The sequence below is a fragment of the Rhipicephalus microplus genome, chromosome 3 (genome assembly GCF_043290135.1).
Source record: "Rhipicephalus microplus isolate Deutch F79 chromosome 3, USDA_Rmic, whole genome shotgun sequence".
Classification (NCBI taxonomy): Eukaryota; Metazoa; Arthropoda; class Arachnida; order Ixodida; family Ixodidae; genus Rhipicephalus; species Rhipicephalus microplus.
In genome coordinates, this window is record NC_134702.1 from 153,425,860 (window position 1) to 153,444,219 (window position 18,360).

An 18,360-nucleotide genomic window follows, 5' to 3' on the forward strand; every position below is an offset into this window, starting at 1 on the left:
ATGATGATAATGTAAAGGCTTTGACGTCCGAAAACTACAATGCGATTATGATAGATGTCGTTGAGGAGGACTCCGGAAATTTTGACCATCTGGTGTTCTCTATCCTGCACTGACATCGCTCAGTACACGAGCCTCTACCACTTAGCCGCAATCTAAATGCAGCCACCGAACCCGGGACCGAACCCGTGGCCTTCTGGTCAGCTGCCAAACACTCTTCTACCGAGTTGGACTTGAAGAAAGGCCTTCGTACAGGTAATAAACGAGCTATTTACAGGTCGGCATGAACAATAGTACGTTTGAGAATGAAAGATAAGAGAAAGACAAAGAAATTAACCTAGTTTGTAGCCTGTACACCGGGGAAGGAAAACGTGTAGGAGGACCGAATCGTGGTGGTAAAGGAGCATAACGCAGGCGTGCGCACGAGGCGGGCAGGGTAGTCGCCCTCCCCAACCCCCTGGTGACCTGAAAAGGGAAGGGCTCAAAGACAGCCCTTTACATTAACTTCTAGGGTGGGAATCAGTGCAAAGAGCCTTCGCCCCTCGCCCTCCACTCTCTTTAATGGAAACCATGTGCATGCCTATGTGTTAACATGAACGTTCTGTTTAGTTAGCCTAATGTTGGAGACGACCACAGCTGCAGCGTTGGCGCCAGAGAGAGTGCCCAGCACATCATCAGCCAATGATTTATTATAAAATAGCTCAAGGAATAATTGTAAAACAAATACAATCATAAAACTGCGAGCTTCACAATTGCGCACTTGTTGCGCAGTTATGTGTCAGAGAGGTATAGGTGAACCCAACTTTGCACCATTGTGGAATAAAAGTAATGGAGAGCAATACTTATTTGCAGACAAGTTTCTAGACGCAAAAAGAAAGGAAACTGATCTACGCCACGTTCACTTGTAGAAGTAAGATAAAGAAAGGACCGGATCGTGAAATGCTAATTATTATAGGCTATTTGTATTAGCCAGCGCGTGCGGCTGCTCGGGACGCCGCGCGGAGGGCCAGTCCGGCTACCAGACAATGCACTTCTGGTCCGGGTTCATGATGGTGCCGACCTTGCAGCTGAAGATGGCCGAGAACCGCTCGAAATTCATCAGCGGGATGATGGTCCTGCGAAGCACAAGAGTGCGACCTTTGAGAACATGAAATCGTATATAGGAAGCTCTTTTCAGGCGAACAACTGCTGGGGTTTTCAACACAAGAAGTCGTCTAGGACAGTCATTTTAGTACCCTCCAGCCCTTTCATTCCGTATATTTTGAAAGTGATTGTTAATCACCCTACTGTTATTACGCCGGAATGAGCCCCAACAGTTTTAAACCAAATTCCCTTGTCCAAGATGTCCGAAAGTCCAACATGTTTAATTACGTTTTAGAACTTTGGTACACTATATGAAAATCAAAGGAGTGCATTTAGATAAGACATTTGTATATTCGACTCTTGGTTCACTTCAGTTGGCTTTGATATAAAACAAAATTTAGTAGTACGTATTGTCAAGGTGCATTCTATATAATAAACCTAACCAATTAACTTGGGCGCACTTGACGAGTTTTTTTGTGTTTATGTCTGCGTGGCCTTTGCAGATAACGTACAGAGGCCATGTGAAAATAAGGGCGTGGTCTAGATGTGCTCAGCGAGGTGGCACCGTAATTCAATTCAGTTCAATTTTATTTCATGTCAAGGATGAGGGCAGGCCCCGAAGAAAGAAGGGTTGGTCACTTGAGATAAACTCGAGCCTTTCTAAAACATGACAAGCAACGAGGACATGGGTGAACATAGACCACAAAACATAAACCATGAACATAGACAACGAACATAGACCATCAAACGTTTGGCACAGCACAAGTGGAAACATGCATGTACAATAATACTACGCGCAGAATCACTTATACGTAAGCAGCTTCTTACTGCAAAGTTCCAATTTACAATGCAAAATATGACCAACTGGTTCATGTAACCACATATTCCATCTAGTCACAGGGATCCTGTCTTACCTTTTGATGTAAACATTGAATTGTTTTGCTTATTTATCAAGACAGTTTACTGGTCTTCACTTTAAAACTTCCGTTATGGTTTTATAAGCATCATTCTGATTTCATAGTCCTTCTGATTTCATATTAATTCAGCACAATTTATCTTATCATCATACTCGCGATTTCAAAGCGTTTCCATTTTTGAAAGCAAAGCAGAGCATGCCGCCGCTTGCTGTGCGCTGGCAAATTTCCGGATTACGTTTTTTCCACACCTGTATCATTCTAACGCGTCATTTGCCCGGACGCGTCATTCACTGCCATCTCCTACTTCTAGTCGCACCAATCACGCTTTCAAAGTCAACCTTATTTCCACCCGTCTGGAAAAACACAAAAATTTGCCATTAACGTTGTCAAAGAAAGAATAAAGTGCATTAACTTCCAGAATTGCCAATATAACTGAACCTTGTTTGTTTAATTCAGAATTGCTCACGTATTTAGAGCCATGTAACTTTCACTAACAATCGTGCTTTATCCGACGTTGTATTGGTTGTTGTATTGCTTGCCTTGATGTTTATGAACTCGTGTGCCGTAGAATTGTGTTAACCTACAATTATTCATTCTCTGCGAAAATTTTTATTTATGTCCCCCCCATAAACTGCACCTAAAGTAGGCCCGTAGAGTACTTGAATAAATAAAATAATTGAAATATGCAAATGTTCAGGAGGGACACAGCAATCAAATAACCTTTATTTCTATATCAATTTTGATCAAAGTGATGATGATATACAAGTGAATGTATATATGTGGCAGATTTCAAATCTGCAATTACTTTTCTTGTGGTAAATGTAGTTTTCAAAATACTAAATATTTCATGTGCTTTTCGGAGAGTAGGTTTTTGTCTAAACTGAAAAAAGTTACTAAGTACATGAGCATATCAAAATAATCTGGAATCAAAGTTGATTGCAATGCTACAAAATATTAATGTCCCGAACCAACTAGAAGAACAGTTAAGCAATGTTGAACACTTGCCAGTGAAATTCCAGCTTGAAATTAACTCGCATACAAGTGTTCAACGTACCATAACGTTTGTTCAAATTGATTTAGAACATACAATTTTGTACCATTGCACACAGTCTTGATTCCTCTCAGCTCTTTTAGTTTCAAAACAATCTCGCTCCCCAAAAGCCACAGGAAACATTTTGTATTTTACAAACTAGACCTTATACAAGAAAAATATTGCATATTTAATGTCAACTCACATATATACATAAGCTCAACAAGTTTCACCAAAATCAATCAAAAAATAAAAAAGCTCTTTCAAGAGCAGTGTCTCTCCTTAATCAGTAGTTCTTAGGAGGTGGGGGAGAGTTCGTTCTTATTGACGCCAACCTTAAGCTTCGTGCTGTGTGAAGGTGCATATCGGTGTACTTCGTCCATGACGTCGCTAAGTTCTAAACCTGAAGCAGATCGTGGAGGCCCACATATGCCAATAACGATGAAAATACAATCTTAATTGGAGTATCGGTGGGCAGAAACACTAGCGATTAAAAGTTGTCTCTGTTCACTTAACAGCTATTGCGTCGAACAATTTGCACAAGATAACGCTATACGGACAGGCAACTTGTGTTACGTGCATGTTGTCTGGGAATGACCATCCCGGCTATTCTTGCCAGACGGTCTTGCAGCCATAATATCTTACACCAACGTGATTTGTGAGCGCGCAAACGTCCGACAGTGAGATAACGAAAAGTGATGCGTAAAAGAGACTTCAACTTTGTGAGTACTAATATGTACGATATAGTCGTGGAGTTGGGCATATAACGCATTTGCATGTTGGTTGCAAGCGATAAAGTTTTATAAAGAACAAGCATAAGTGTACTGTTGTGGTCCCGCAAGAAAAGTCGTTGGATTTTACCGTGGGAGTAAAAATAAATGCTCAGTTTATTTGACTCGGGTAACTACTCACTAGAAGCGGTTGGGTATCTGGTCACGGTGGCGCAGGTAGAAGTACATGGAGCGCTTCCGGGAGACCTCACATCGCGACTGCAGTAAAAATATGAAGAGTGAAAAAAGTTGTTCGTAATTGAAGATGTCTAATACTATATATATTGGCATAAAAGCTAGAAATTCAGCTATCGGACAATGATTCATTAGTCGACTGACCTTTACACACTGTTGGGGAGGGGGGGGGGAAGGGCTCACTTCGGAAAAAACTACGGATGCAAGCAGAAAGACAAAGAGTGGTGACATTGTCATCATTTTTACAATAGTACGTTTAGGGTCCTGTTGGAACACAAACTTTGTGGTTGTTCATTATTTAGAGTTATTTAAAATAAAAGGAATCACTCATTATTACTAGTGATAATTAGCTAAGAGATAACGAAGTGTGCAAACAAGGAAGAATATACGTTTGACTGTGTTTAAATGCCGGATAAATACACGCGAACAGGATTTTAAACCATAATTATGCCCCACGTCATCGTTCGAATATGATAAAAGCCATCAATCATGATGTGTAATCGTGCATAGCATGAAAGAAAGTTGAAGCAATTGAGTTCACAGAACAATCTGCACGCGTTTTTTTTTTTCGAATGGGTTAGTAAAAAAAATGAACTTGCAAGAACAGCAGGACTTATCTTGCGCCCACATAGAAGAGCCCGGAGGTAGTGTGCTCTCATGTAGCCCAAGAATAGTCACGGGCTGTAAAGTTTGACAATGCTTACCAGGGCGTACGCGATGAAGAAGACCTGCTCCATGGTCCAGGGCTCCATTCCAGGTATGGAGTACATGCCGTAGCGCTCCTCGTACTTGGTCATGTACACCCGGAAGGCCTGTATCGGGAAGGGGAATTTAATAGGCGGTTAGATGAATGAATTATTTTTAAGTGCGCATATCTCCTACGGGCCAGGTGGAAGAATACGAGATTAAACCCTGCACCATGCCAATGACATAAACTTAAAAATTTCGGCATACATGAAGGTCAGCAACTGCCCAACCATGGCTTCTCCTGGTACACATACCTTGAAGGCCAGTCGCAGGCCCGCGTTGTCGGCAATGCTCGTCTCCAGGGTGTTGTTGACGCTCAACTGAGGTGGACAAAATATCATAATCAAAACATACACAAAGAGCAAGCACGCGTTCTTGCGCGCACACGCAGCGCATTTGACACATCCCAGACACACACACATCGAAGCAAAACACACCACGGCACAGCCAAGTTTCGGATCACATGAAAAGTTCAATCAGTCACTCCTGGGCCAAACAGCGTCACGCAAACATTCGAGGATCATCCGATCAGCATCCGCTATTGCGCATACCTTCATTCCGGTGATGGGGTTGTTGAACTGGTCGTACTGCTCGGAGAGACAGCGGGCGCCGATGATGAACTTGCGGTGGGTCTCGCGAGACCACCACTCTACCAGTTTGCCGTGTTCGTCGTAAAGGGCGCCTGTGGGCCGCAAGTTTGATGCAATGTACTCTGAGGTCTTCCACGCCATGAAGACTGATCAGAGCTGGTATTTTGTCACTTTCGCATTCGTTTTCATTGTATATAGTCGTGATCTTTGTCGGATGCTAATGGAAATATCTTTCCTGAAGAGTACTAACTCAGGCCAAGTTATTTAGTATTTTTATTTAGTGGCTCTTCATTTAAGAATCAATTCATGGCCTCACCTTGCTCTCCGAAGCTGTACGTCAACTGCTTCCCCATAATGGTTCCGAGGGCACCGAAATTGATGGGTCTGTGCAGGGCAAGGTTGATAATGGGTAATTACATTGCGTGCGTAGCAACAAACAAACAAATGTCAATACGGTTTACATAGTTATTGTTTCCGCGTCTACAAATGGCTATAGCAATAAATCCATCGGCATAGACTACACCATTACAATTCTAACTGGTGCTGCTCGTCAACTCTGTCTGAAGCCGTGCGGATGAAGTGAACTTAATACCGAACGAACGATACTGATCGCAGCGTTGTCGCGTTTATGAATAGACATACTTCCTATTTTTTTGTCGCACTTACCATGAAATTTTCGGCCGATTCATCTCAATGTGAGAAGCAGCGCATGAAACAAGGCACAAAAAAATGCTGCTTCACATGTCAAACCGAACTGTCCTCAACTAGCCCAACCTTCAACTTTGCGGAACTTCGTGCCAACCTTTGCCAGCGCAGTGAGGAAGAAAAGGAACAGGACAGAATATAAGGAAGTACAGCATCTGACTATATGGAACACCGGGAGATAGCACGATCCTTCATACATAAAAATATTTTCGACTAACGAGAATGCTTCAAGGCAAGGCTTGCGATAACCTACGCGACTCAATCAAACAAAAAAAGGCGGAACTCCTCAAGTTTCAAACATTGCGCAGTTGTAAATGCCTCAAGAAGTTTCCTTACTTACCGCACAACATTTCGACTTTACCTCGCGGAAAAGTAATTTTTTTTCAAATTCGCTTAACACATTGAGCGGTATGACTAAAAGGACGTTGCGCAGAGCAGAAATTTTCATCACGCCCTGCCATGACCTGTGGTCTATACCGTGGTGAACCCCCGTCGTCGCACCACTGGCCCGTGGTGCGGGCTCCTCGGATATTTTTCCACTTGTTTGTTAACGTGGTAGATAACGCAAAATAAAATAGCCTGTTCTCAAAGCTGGCAATGCTCAGTATGGTCGAATTCGAAGAAATAAAGACTCACATCGTCGCTGTTCAACTCGAGAATCGCGCTGAGTAATGAAAAACATGGCTGACATTAGGGCACGGCAAGCTAGATGCTTCCGGCACCCGTCGAGCACGCACAGCTGCGCTCGAGAATATCGCGGTACTGATTGGGTTGGTCAGGATTTTTCCACTTATAACCATTCCCGGTGTGTAAACGCGTATTTCCATAAAAATAAATAAATAAATAAATAAGCCCCCGTGCTGATGAAAGAACATCCTTTTTACCATATCAATAGGCAGTGACGTACATTTATATGGCTTGCGAGGTGCACAATGAAAAGGCAGCTTTATTATTTCATCGCAGTTCTATTTCCCAATTTCCCGATATATTAACTTCAAGTTTTGTCTTCGAGTTCGGCACGCGCAGGTTTGACTGTACCGTTAATCATTATACCAAATAGGTTACACTCCTTCAGTGTGGAATTCCAGACAACACAGAAGTTCAAGATAGTGTATATTTAAGACCTTATTCGGGGCACAGGCTGTGTCGCTGGTAATGACGTTTCAACCAGAAGACTTATCTGATGAGAGAGCAGGGAGGCTTTTGGAAATAACACCACAGGAAAGTCTGCAAAGGAAGGTAGCTGCTCTGAGAAAGACAAGGTCAAGTCGAAACGTTGTCTCGTGTGATATTTATTGTTCAAACGATTCGCCACTGATCCCATGGGGACATTATTGATAGGCTTGATCCTCGTGACCGGTTGCTACATTGACGGGCTGCATCCGATCTTGCTTCTAAATATTTGAAAGCTGCATGCAATAAAATGGTAACACCTGGCCCACTGCAGAGCTGGGGGGAGAGGATTGCTATAGGCATGCACGTTTTTGAAGTGCGAAAGTAATCTTCTAATAATAACACCGTAAAAACTGAAAAAAAATAAGCGTATGACCAACTTACGGTGTCATGTCCAGTAGAAAAAACGGGTACTGAATGTAGTCGATTGGGAGCACTAGAAGAAAAGAATAAAACAGACCGCATTTAGGCGTAGCGCTTTGTACTCGACAATGGTTTCACGTGACACTGAAGGAGTTCGAGACCTTGATGCTTAAAGGGTGAAATGGCTACACATACGCATATAGTTTCCCAGTAGGCTGTAGTGCATCATGCTGGATGGGTAAGGCGGGATCCACCTGCGAAGAAATCGTGGCATAATTTTTGCGTATTGCATTAAAAAGTATTTTCATTACATCGAATGTAACACGTGCTTTATTACCTTTTACTGATTGCCAGCAAGATCGACTCTGTAAATAATGCCCGGTTAACTGCCCATCGTTTACGTTTGTTTGGAAATGTTCCTAATCGCTTTGCCTTATAAAAACCTCAGATGGTTGGGCCAATCTGCGTCTATGCATTATCCATTCTTGGTTTGTCTAGGTCGTCAAGTGACTTTCTGTACAAAAATAATGAGCTGAACGCAAAAGGCTCGCGCGCATTTTACGCTGCAGTACTTGCTACTGTAAACTGAAGCGCCAGGTTAACTATTAGCATATTTATTGGAAACAGGCAATGGTCGAATGTCCTCTCATTTATCTTCAGCTATTTATCGTTCACTTTTTTCGAAGCATTGTATTCAGCCTTCAAAGTATGCGTACTATTTACACGACGTTTTTAAATACAACTGCCTGGCTTCGGGAGCGTGCGTGCTGAAAATTTACGCCTATTGTGTCCTGACAAGGCCCATTCGTGCGCGCGTACTCTCTCCGAGCACTAACGAACAACTACAGAACACCAGGCCTACACAACAATCATAAACCCTTTTCCAGTATTTCACGGCGAAATCGGGTACGAATCAACATTGTCGCACTGGAAAGAAGAATGTTTGACGGGAACTCGAAGGAACAGCGTGACAAAGGCGCACTTTACACTCACCCAAAGTCCTCGGCTTTCTTGAAGCGGCGCAATCGGGCGAACATGATGCGGTTGTAAATCTTGAGCGTGCGCAAGAGGCTGACGAAGAACTCCTCTTTGCGCAAGTCCGGAACCTGCGTTTATGGTACAGTGACGTCAAAGAAAAGTAAGGGATACCGCCGTCAAAAAACATGCGTTGCGTCCATGCCCATGCCGTGATGCCAACATACGTGCAGTGCTTTGCCATTCAGACAGGATTTCAAAAAAATAATCGGGCATATGCGAAGATGACCGCATTACGGACTTCTTCCAGATGAGTTGAAGAGGTCCTTCCACACTTTTTGAGCATGGTCAGAAAACGCTGCCGATCAATAGTAAGGGCTTCCGAGAACACGCGAGCCAATGGTATAGCGCGGCACATGGCCTATAATTCACAATAAATTACCAAGTATCCCTAAATATTACTTTATCTTCCCTCAAAAAATGATGTAAGACGTTCGAAAATCACTAGTAGAAGGCCATCTATCAGTCATTGGGTGATTTGAACATGGCACACGTGGTCCTTACAGAGATCGCTACATGAGGCCGTGATTTATTCACGCGTGCGCGTGCGATCACTCTGGAAAAACTGCTTCTTCGAAGATGGAAGAAAAAAACCCCCAAGGTTACGAGGCGTGCGTTACGTATTTTCTTTTCCCCTGCAATCCTTTTCTAATTACTTTCCAGTGCTTTCATAGGGACGAGTAAAGAGAGAATGCGATTGCAGTGTGGGACATACTTTTGTAACTCTACTCGTACTGGACGGATTCTTAAAATTTTTGTGCTGTTGAATTTTTGAGGCGATAAGTTCTTCCAGTAAATTCATTCTATGGTTACTAAAGAAGTGTTTCAGAGCCCCTTTAAGGAGAGAGATTGTAGGCAATGACTCCTCAGCGTTCCTGCACTTCTAAATAAAACAGGTTTATCCTTAGCCTGGTCCCCCGATCCTGTACCGTCCCAAGAGGTCAGCGTAAATCTTCTCAGCCAAAACCAAACATGCTTACTACTATAGTTTGTAGTTGGCCTTATGACGGTTTAAATATTATTTGCAAGTATTGTAAATTCAGCGACAAAGTGAAAGTGTGTACTGAAATCTACTTATCAATTTTGTCTGCTTGTGAGCGTCGCAGCTAGAGAATGTTATTATTATGCAACTTGTCAAGAACTTGAGTCTCTTTAACCTCAACATGTTAACGCTCTCATATTCTGAGCACAGAATCCATGCACTTACGTCCTTGTAATACTCATTCAGGTCCCGGTCGCTCTTGATCCAGGGCGGGAAGCCGATGTTCATCTGCAGGTGATGCAGCTGGACAAGAAAATACAAGCAAGGAAAAAAACATAAGCAAAAAACACATACCAAAAAGAAACCAGAGGAAACATAAAAGAAAAACTGAAGAACAATTGTCACTAGTTCTGCGTGCCGATATTTTCTAGAACTGTTAATTCCTCGTCGGAGAGAATAAAAAATTGCCCGCAGCTTCCCTCGGGGGAACACTGAGGAGGATGCGGAAGCATGTAATTGGTTAACGGGTGTTAAATTGCGACTTACTTGGGTCGATGGCTAAATTGGTTAACGTGGTTGTGAAATGGGGTGTTAAATGAGTGAACACGTACGGCACGTATGCGAAAGGGCGGTGTTTTATTTATTGCGACGAACCAACGGACGAGCGGACCCTGAGCGAGCGAGCGCCGACCTTGAGTATATATACAGCGCGACGGTGCATGCGCTGTCAGCTGTCGAATGTTCTCGAAGGAGAAGCGCGCGCGCGGCACAGATGGCGACGGCGCGACGGCGTATGCGCTGTCAGCTGTCGAATGTTCTCGAAGGAGAAGCGCGCGCGGCACAGATGGTGGGCGACGGCGCGACGGCGCATGCGCGCGCGTCAGCTGTCGAATGTTCGAGAAGCGGTGCGGACGGCGCGGACGGCGCACTACAAGGCGCGAGTATAAGATGCTTCCACATCTAATATGTTGAACGATTTTGAGTACTTCGTACTCAACTATGGGAGAGCACTGAGCCGTCCCGCTAAAACAGTTTAGTGGCTGGTAACAGAGTTAGACACAGGGGGGGGGGGGTTAGAAAAAGGGGGTAACGATTTAGAGCACAGGGTACTCTACTAGGGGAGAGCTTAAAGCCGTCCCACATGCCTGAATACACAGGCACGGTTCAGTGTGCACCGACACATGCCTGAATACTCAGGCATGGTTCAGTGTGCACATGCCTGAATACACAAGCATGGTTCAGTGTGCACCGACGCTCGCGTAGGTTTTAAATAGCTAACTTTACCGTACAAGCTCATGTTTGTGTTACTGGTTTCCGTACCAATACTTTACCTTCCTGGTGCATTTAATGTGAAACTTTGACCGTTTTAACTCGGACACATGTATGCTTTTGAAGTGCAACAAATAACCTTATACTTGATGAACGCGTGAATATTGCAGTAGCAGAGAACGAGTGATTATTGTATCAGACGTAATGAATTAGCTCAACTAAGGCGTTGCGGACGGCGTAGACGGCGCGGACGGCGCACTACAAGGCGCGAGTATAAGATGCTTCCGCATCTAAAAAAGGCTTCCTCCTGCATGAGTGCCATCTGCGCAGCCTCGACGATGATTCGGGTGCGTTTATCTCTGTGTTCTCTGCAGGGCTCGTCGTCGTGTACCTGTTTTTATAGCAATCATCATAAAACGTATTCTCAGTGGGCGCACCTTCTGCCTCGCCCTCTCCTTGGTGTCCGAGTCCATCCAGGTGTTGAGGTCAATGAGGGCAGCAAAGGCGTCCCGCAGCTCTTCGGCCATGTCGTACAGCTGCGAACGAGCACAATGGTCAGGATCGTGGCAGTGATCATGAGACATTTTGTATACAAGCTCGTATTCAGCGCAATAAGCGATACATGGCTTTTCATGAATGACGATAAATATACGAGCTTGGCAGTGCGATGTCAGAGTGCAATCATGAACGTGCGTAACACATACATTGTCTTGGATTGTCCATAATTCGTGCACGTACTTTCCTGTACCGCTCGGCCGGCCGCGAGATGTGCCGGTCGAAGTAGAGCCGGCCCACGGCGAAGTGCAGCAGTCGTGACGTGAGGCGCACGCACGCTCGCGGAATCTCGCCCACGTCCTGTCCTGGAGCAGGTACCTGTACCGGTCGAAACGGAACCTCGCCCGCCGGAACCGCTCGGTCGCGTACTGGCCCATCACTTGCACGATGCGCCAGCTCAAGTAGTTGGCCACCGCTGAGCTGCGGTCACACATAAGGATAATCGAGGCATGACAACACCAGTGGCAGTGATTTGCCCAAGATGTTTACTTAAAGAAATGTTTCATGCGTTATTGCGATAGCACTTGATTATACATTGTCGGCGGCTTTTTCTCGTTGTCTTCATCTTGTCCCATATTCCCATATAAATCTCCCGTGCACGTGCGTGTGCGTGTGCGTGTGCGTGCGTGCGTGCGTGCGTGCGTGCGTGCGTGTGTGTGTGTGTGTGTGTGTGTGTGTGTGTGTGTGTGTGTGTGTGTGTGTGTGTGTGTGTGTGTGTGTGTGTGTGTGTGTGTGTGTGTGTGTGTCAAGTTCTGCTTCACCACGGCCGGACTCGACTCCTTCTCCGGCGCTCCCCTTACGGCCTGCGGCGTTTTGCTGCCTGCCACCGCAAGTTCGGGGTGGCGCTACTAGACCACTGTTGCTCCGCCGCCTCCAAGCGCGTTCACGGGCGCAGTGTGCGCGCCAACAGCGCTGAGTACGAGGAACAGAACCAACTGCGGCGCCTGAATTCTTGAAGATGAACTTTTTATCCACACAATACAGCTCGGTCGTTGCATGTTATGAGGTTAAATTGGTATAGTCCACCTCTGAGAGCACCGCTTACCCAGTCGCAACCATTCCGGCAGCTTTCTCGGATTTTCGCACACGCGTGTTGTCACAAGCAACAGTAATCCATTACAGCGCACAAAATTCAGAGAGAAAAAGCAATATTTATTTTGTCGTAAGGTGGACTAGAACTTCCCGTAGGTAGACGGCGATGACTCCGCTTTCCGTTTCGTCGACTGTCGAGGAGCCCAGGTGGCCGAAGGGCCACGCGCTGCAGGTTCTTTACGCGGCCTCTTCGTAGCCGGGACCATATACGAAGGATACTGATCAAAGACCGTGGGCACGGCTCCTGGACGCAGTTTCCGGATACGATATCCGGGAACATAGTCATTTTCCATGAAGTGTTTGCTGCACACTACAGTCGATGCGGACTTGTCATTGATGACGAGGTTTTCACGTGAAACATTTTCCCTCCACCTCAAACACAGTTCCTCATCGCTAGGAAATTGGTGGTACGACACACCCGGTGTCTTCCCTTGCTGTGACTTACAGAGCGGCACGCAACAATAAACCATGGCTACGCTAGTGCAGTTAGCGTGCCTGAGCGTGTCTGATGCATTGTTTACCCGAGGTCATCGAACGCAGTCAAGAAAAGTCGCAGTCGGCGACGCGGGGAGCCGGCGGAGCTTACAGTGAGGTGGTGCTGCCCTCTACGCGTCAGAAAAAATATTGTTACGAATAAATATAGCACCTGGTACTATATAAACTCTTTATTTAGGGCGAACTTGTGCCCGTAAACTCGAAGCTAAAAATGGTCAGTCAAAAAATGTCTGTGCCGCTGACTCTAACTTCGTCGGTCTCCTCTTCTGCCCCTCGAGTCTCGTGCCAGTCCCATGGCGTAGCATCGTGGCGCGTGCAGGACGGCGTTCCATGGCGCGGCTTTCTTGCTACTTGCTTGACGGCTTTTACGAAAGCGAATTGTGGTACGCGTCTTCTGCGATGGTCGAGCTGTGGCATCAGTCCCCCTCCTAGCACGCATCGCCCCTATGCGTAGAGCCGGCTGACAGTTTCTAAACAATAGGACTTTTCCTTGTGTTAGACGACGTTGTTCAGTTCCTGTCGTAGTACGGTTTCATACGTACTACATGTACAACTTCCGGGAGATTCCTGCGTCGTGTTGTGCATACTTGACCTTCAGGGATCACTTCGTAGTTTAATGGGCCTAGCTGAAGAAGAACCCTGTAAGGGCCAAAATAGCGCCGCATAAGCTTTTCTGATAGGCCACGTGCACGTACAGGCGTCCAGACCCACACTTGGTCTCCAGGGGAGTACTGAACATCCCTTCGTCTTAGATTGTAACGGTGTGCGTCGACGTTCTGCTGTTGAATGATGCGGTTCCGTGCTAGTTGTCGCGCCTCTTCTGCCCTTTCTGCATATTCGCTTATGTCAGGGTCCTCTTCATTCGTGCTGTTGACAGGCAGCGTCGCGTCTAATGTCGTTATTACTGTCCGACCATAAACAAGTTGAAATGGCGTGAAGTGGGTTGTCTCTTGTACTGCGGTATTGTATGCAAATGTAGCATACGGTAATATGGTGTCCCAAGTCCGATGCTCGACGTCCACATACATCGCGATCATGTCAGCAAGCGTCCTGTTCAGCCTTTCAGTTAACCCGTTAGTTTGCGGATAATATGCGGTAGTTCTTCTGTGGTCGGTGTGCGTTAGTTTCATGACAGACTGTACTAGCCTGGCAGTGAGCGCAGTTCCTTTGTCAGTTATAAGAACTCTAGGTGCGCCATGTCGCAGTACTATCTGGGTCACAAAAAACTGAGCCACTTCATTTGCCGTTCCTTTTGTGAGAGATGACGTCTCGGCATACCGGGTCATGTAGTCGGTTGCTACAACTATCCAGCGCTTCCCAAACGATGACATAGGAAATGGTCCTAGCAAATTCATTCCGACCTGCTCAAACGGGACTTTCGGTGGCTCTATCGGTTTCAAAAAACCTGCTGGTTTTAGGGGTGGTACTTTGCGTCTTTGGCATTCTCGACATGATCTTACGTAATGCTGTACTGAATCCATCAATTTTGGCCAGTAATATCTGCGGCGAATTTTCGCCAAAGTCCTACTAATGCCCAAGTTACCTGCTGATGGGTCATCATGACACGCTTCTAAAATTTCCGCTCGCAGTGATGATGGTATCAGCAGTAGGAACGTTTCACCGGTGTGTTGAAAGTTTCTCTTGTAGAGAACGTTGTTGCGGAGGACGTAGGAACATAGTCCACGGACGAAAACTCGCGGTACTTCGACTTGCTGCCCCTCTAAGTATTGAATGAGCAGAAGTAATTCTGGGTCCATTCGTTGATCATGAGCCATCTCCGACACATTCACAGCTCCAAGAAATGCGGAGTCTTGTTCATGCTCAGGAGACAAGTTCTGGATTGGTGCTCGTGACAAGCAGTCCGCGTCATTGTGCTTGTGGCCAGACTTGTAGACTACGGTGATGTCATATTCTTGTAGACGTAGGCTCCATCTAGCAAGTCTTCCGGAAGGATCCTTGAGGTTCGCAAGCCAGCACAATGAATGATGGTCACTGATGGCTCGGAATGGTCTACCGTATAAATATGGACGGAACTTACTGATGGCCCATATAACTGCGAGACATTCCTTTTCCGTAGCTGAATAATTATACTCAGCTTTTGACAGAGTGCGGCTTGCATAAGCAAAAACTTTTTCTTCCCCGTTCTGCCATTTAACAAGAATAGCACCGAGGCCAACGTTGCTGGCGTCCGTGTGAATGTCTGTTTTGGCATCTTCGTCAAAATGAGCAAGTATGGGAGGTGACTGCAAATGCCGTCGTAACTCAGAGAAGGCGTCTTCTTGCTCTTGGTGCCAGATGAATGGCACACGTTCCTTCGTAAGCCGTGTCAGTGGTTCCGCAATCTTGGAGAAATTTTCAACAAAGCGCCTATAGTAGGCACAAAGCCCCAGGAAACGTCGCATAGCTTTCTTGTCTCTTGGCCTTGAGAAATTTTCAACCGCAGTGATCTTATCCGGATCTGGGCGGACACCGTGAGAACTGACAATGTGCCCGAGGAACCGAAGCTCCCGGAACCCGAAGTGGCACTTTGCGGGTTTTATCATAAGTGCAGCCATACGAATAGCGTCCAGTACCGTTCTCAATCTCTGTACATGCTGCTCGAACGTAGTGGAAAAAATTACTACGTCATCCAGATAGACAAGACATGACTGCCATTTGAGGCCGGAGAGCACAGTGTCCATCATCCTCTGGAAGGTAGCGGGAGCAGAACACAAACCAAATGGGAGTACTTTGAACTCGTAGAGTCCGTCGGGTGTCACAAACGCCGTCTTTTCCCGATCTCGTTCGTCGACTTCTATTTGCCAGTACCCGCTCTTTAGATCCAACGATGAAAAAAAGTGAGCGTTGCGCAGTTTATCCAACGTATCGTCGACTCGTGGGAGTGGGTACACGTCTCGCTTCGTGATGAGGTTGAGTTTTCTGTAATCAACACAGAACCGCATGGTGTTGTCCTTCTTCTTCACCAGTACTACCGGCGATGCCCATGGGCTTTTGAAGGGCTGTATGACATCGTCGTCAAGCATCTCCTGTACTTGCTTCTTTATCGCCTCCCTTTCTTTTGGAGCTACTCGGTATGGATGCTGACATACTGGTCTAACATGCCCTTCGATTACAATGCGGTGCTTTGCTACAGGCATACGTCCGACTTTCGAAGAAGAGGAAAAACACTCTGCGAATTCTTTGATCAACTCCACAATCTGGTCTTTCTGCAGAGATGAAAGCTCTCGGTCAATATCTATTTTCTCGAGGACACTGTCCACTGTTGAGGGCGTTGTAGGTACTTTTTCTATGGTGCAAACATCTGAGACTTGTACGTAGTCATGAAGTGATGCTATGGCTGCTCCCTTCGCCACATGCTGTACCTCGTTGGTAAAGTTAGTCAATAGCACATCAGTATATCCGTTCCGAAGGTTCACTAGACCTCTCGCCACGCGTATTCCCTTTGTGAGCAGCAGTTCGACATTTCCATCGGCTAGTCCGGCATATTCACGAAAAACGTCGCTTTTCACAGAAACTGTCACGCTGCTACGTGGCGGCACTGTCACACCTTCATCCGCAATACGAAGAGACGAAACAATTGGTTGCTCCGCATGACACACGGCAACAGCGTTCTCTGTAGAGAAAGAAACTTGGGATTTCTGCAAGTCGATGATGGTACTGTTTGCTTGCAGAAAGTCCATGCCCAGAATTGCCTCACGGGAACATTCAGGGAGAACAATAAAACTGCAGGCGTACACATGGCCTCTTATTCCCACTCTCGCTGTGCACAATCCTACGGGGCTGACTAAGTGCCCGCCGGCGGTGCGTATCTTCGGTCCGGTCCAATGAGTGAGCACTTTCTTCAGCTTCTTTGCGAGCATGCTACTTATTACTGAGTAATCTGCACCTGTGTCTATTAACGCTATGGTTTCGACGCCGTCTATTCTGACTTGTAGCTCGGATGTCACGTCACCATTACTGCGCTTGTCCATCGTTGTGTCAGTGTCGTCGTCTGATCCGGTTAGCAATGGAGGGTTTTCAGTTTTTCGAAAATCAGCGGCCCTGCCTCCACAAGTCGCCGGTTCTAGTTTTCCCGTCGCGGGCTTGGTGAACGACGCCTCGGGATGGTAGATGATGGGTGTGGACTCGGCGACCTATTGCGCATTGGCGCAATCGACCGCGATTCATGTCGCTCAGTGTTTGGATAGGCATAGCGCGAAGACAAATATTCTTCGATTTTGTAAGGGCGCTCACCGTTACGAGGGCAGGGCGCATTCACTGGGAAGCCACGTAGCCCGACCCGACGGTAGTGGCATGTCCGATAAAGATGACCTGCCTCCCCACAGTGGTAGCAGAGGGGCCGCCGGTCTGCCGTGCGCCATACATCACTTTTGCGGGGTCATGCTTCTGGCATCGGCGCTGGAGTACTGCGAGGAAATGTTGGTGGCATAAAGGGAGCTTGTGCAAAGCTCGGGCGTCTCATGTCTTGCCGTACGACTTGCGCGTACGACAGCTGTGGCTGAGGTTCCGGTTGCGTGTAGTGTGGCACCTGAGGCTGCGGTTGAATAATTGCTTGCCGCACTTCTTCACGCACAACGTCCGCGATTGAGGGCATCGCTGAAGGACTTTGAGGAAGTTGCAGTTTCTGGAGCTCCTCTTTAACAATAGCCCTCACCATTTCCCGGAGGACGTCAACGTTGGTGGGGAGGGTTGTTGACTCCGCCCTGACTGAAGAGACGCTGAAGTCTCTGTTGTACAGCCGCGCACGTTGTTGTAGTGTCCTTTCCATGGTCGTTGCCTCGGACCGGAACTACGCCACAGTTCGCGGTGGATTACGCACCAGGCCTGCAAAAATTTCTTCCTTTACTCCGCGCATTAGGTGCCGCAACTTCTTCTCCTCGGCCATGTTTTGGTCGGCTCGGCGGAAGAGCCGTGACATGTCTTCTATGTACATGGCCACGCTCTCGTTATTCCGCTGGTTCCTCGCCTGAAGAGCAGCCTCTGCCTTCTCTTTGCGGTCCGTGTTCGGATAGGTTGCGATTAGCTCTCGTCGGAAGTCGTCCCATGACAGCAAGGACGCTTTGTGGTTCTCAAACCACGTACGTGCCGAATCTTGCAGGGCGACGTAAACGTAACGAAGTTTTCGGGCTTCGTCCCAACCATTCAAACGTGCAACACGCTCGAAGCCTTCAAGCCAGTCCTCGGCGTCTTCAAAGGTCTCACCGTGGAAGACCTCTGGTGTACGTGGCGAATCCACGATGAGGTGAGATGGAGATGCCATCGACTGGGTGGCCATCGCAGTGACGCTTGTGCTTGAGGTCTTGACAGGTCTTGATGAGTCAATTAGGGGGCCAAACTCGGGCTGCTCACCACGTAGTCGGCG

General features: G+C 46.7%; 1 protein-coding gene across 1 annotated transcript; it reads right to left on the minus strand.

Annotated features, from left to right (window-relative positions):
• Positions 1-1,012: 1,012 nt before the first annotated feature.
• Positions 1,013-14,556, minus strand: LOC142803013 (neprilysin-1-like). The gene is made up of 14 exons (XM_075888110.1): positions 14,542-14,556; positions 11,595-11,831; positions 11,294-11,392; positions 9,813-9,890; positions 8,564-8,676; positions 7,766-7,824; positions 7,592-7,643; positions 5,646-5,713; positions 5,291-5,421; positions 4,994-5,059; positions 4,697-4,804; positions 3,940-4,016; positions 2,966-2,968; positions 1,013-1,112 (listed from the first exon to the last, which is right to left on the minus strand). Exons 1-14 carry the CDS (start codon positions 14,554-14,556, stop codon positions 1,013-1,015), a joined length of 1,206 nt encoding a protein of 401 aa, XP_075744225.1.
• Positions 14,557-18,360: the final 3,804 nt, after the last annotated feature.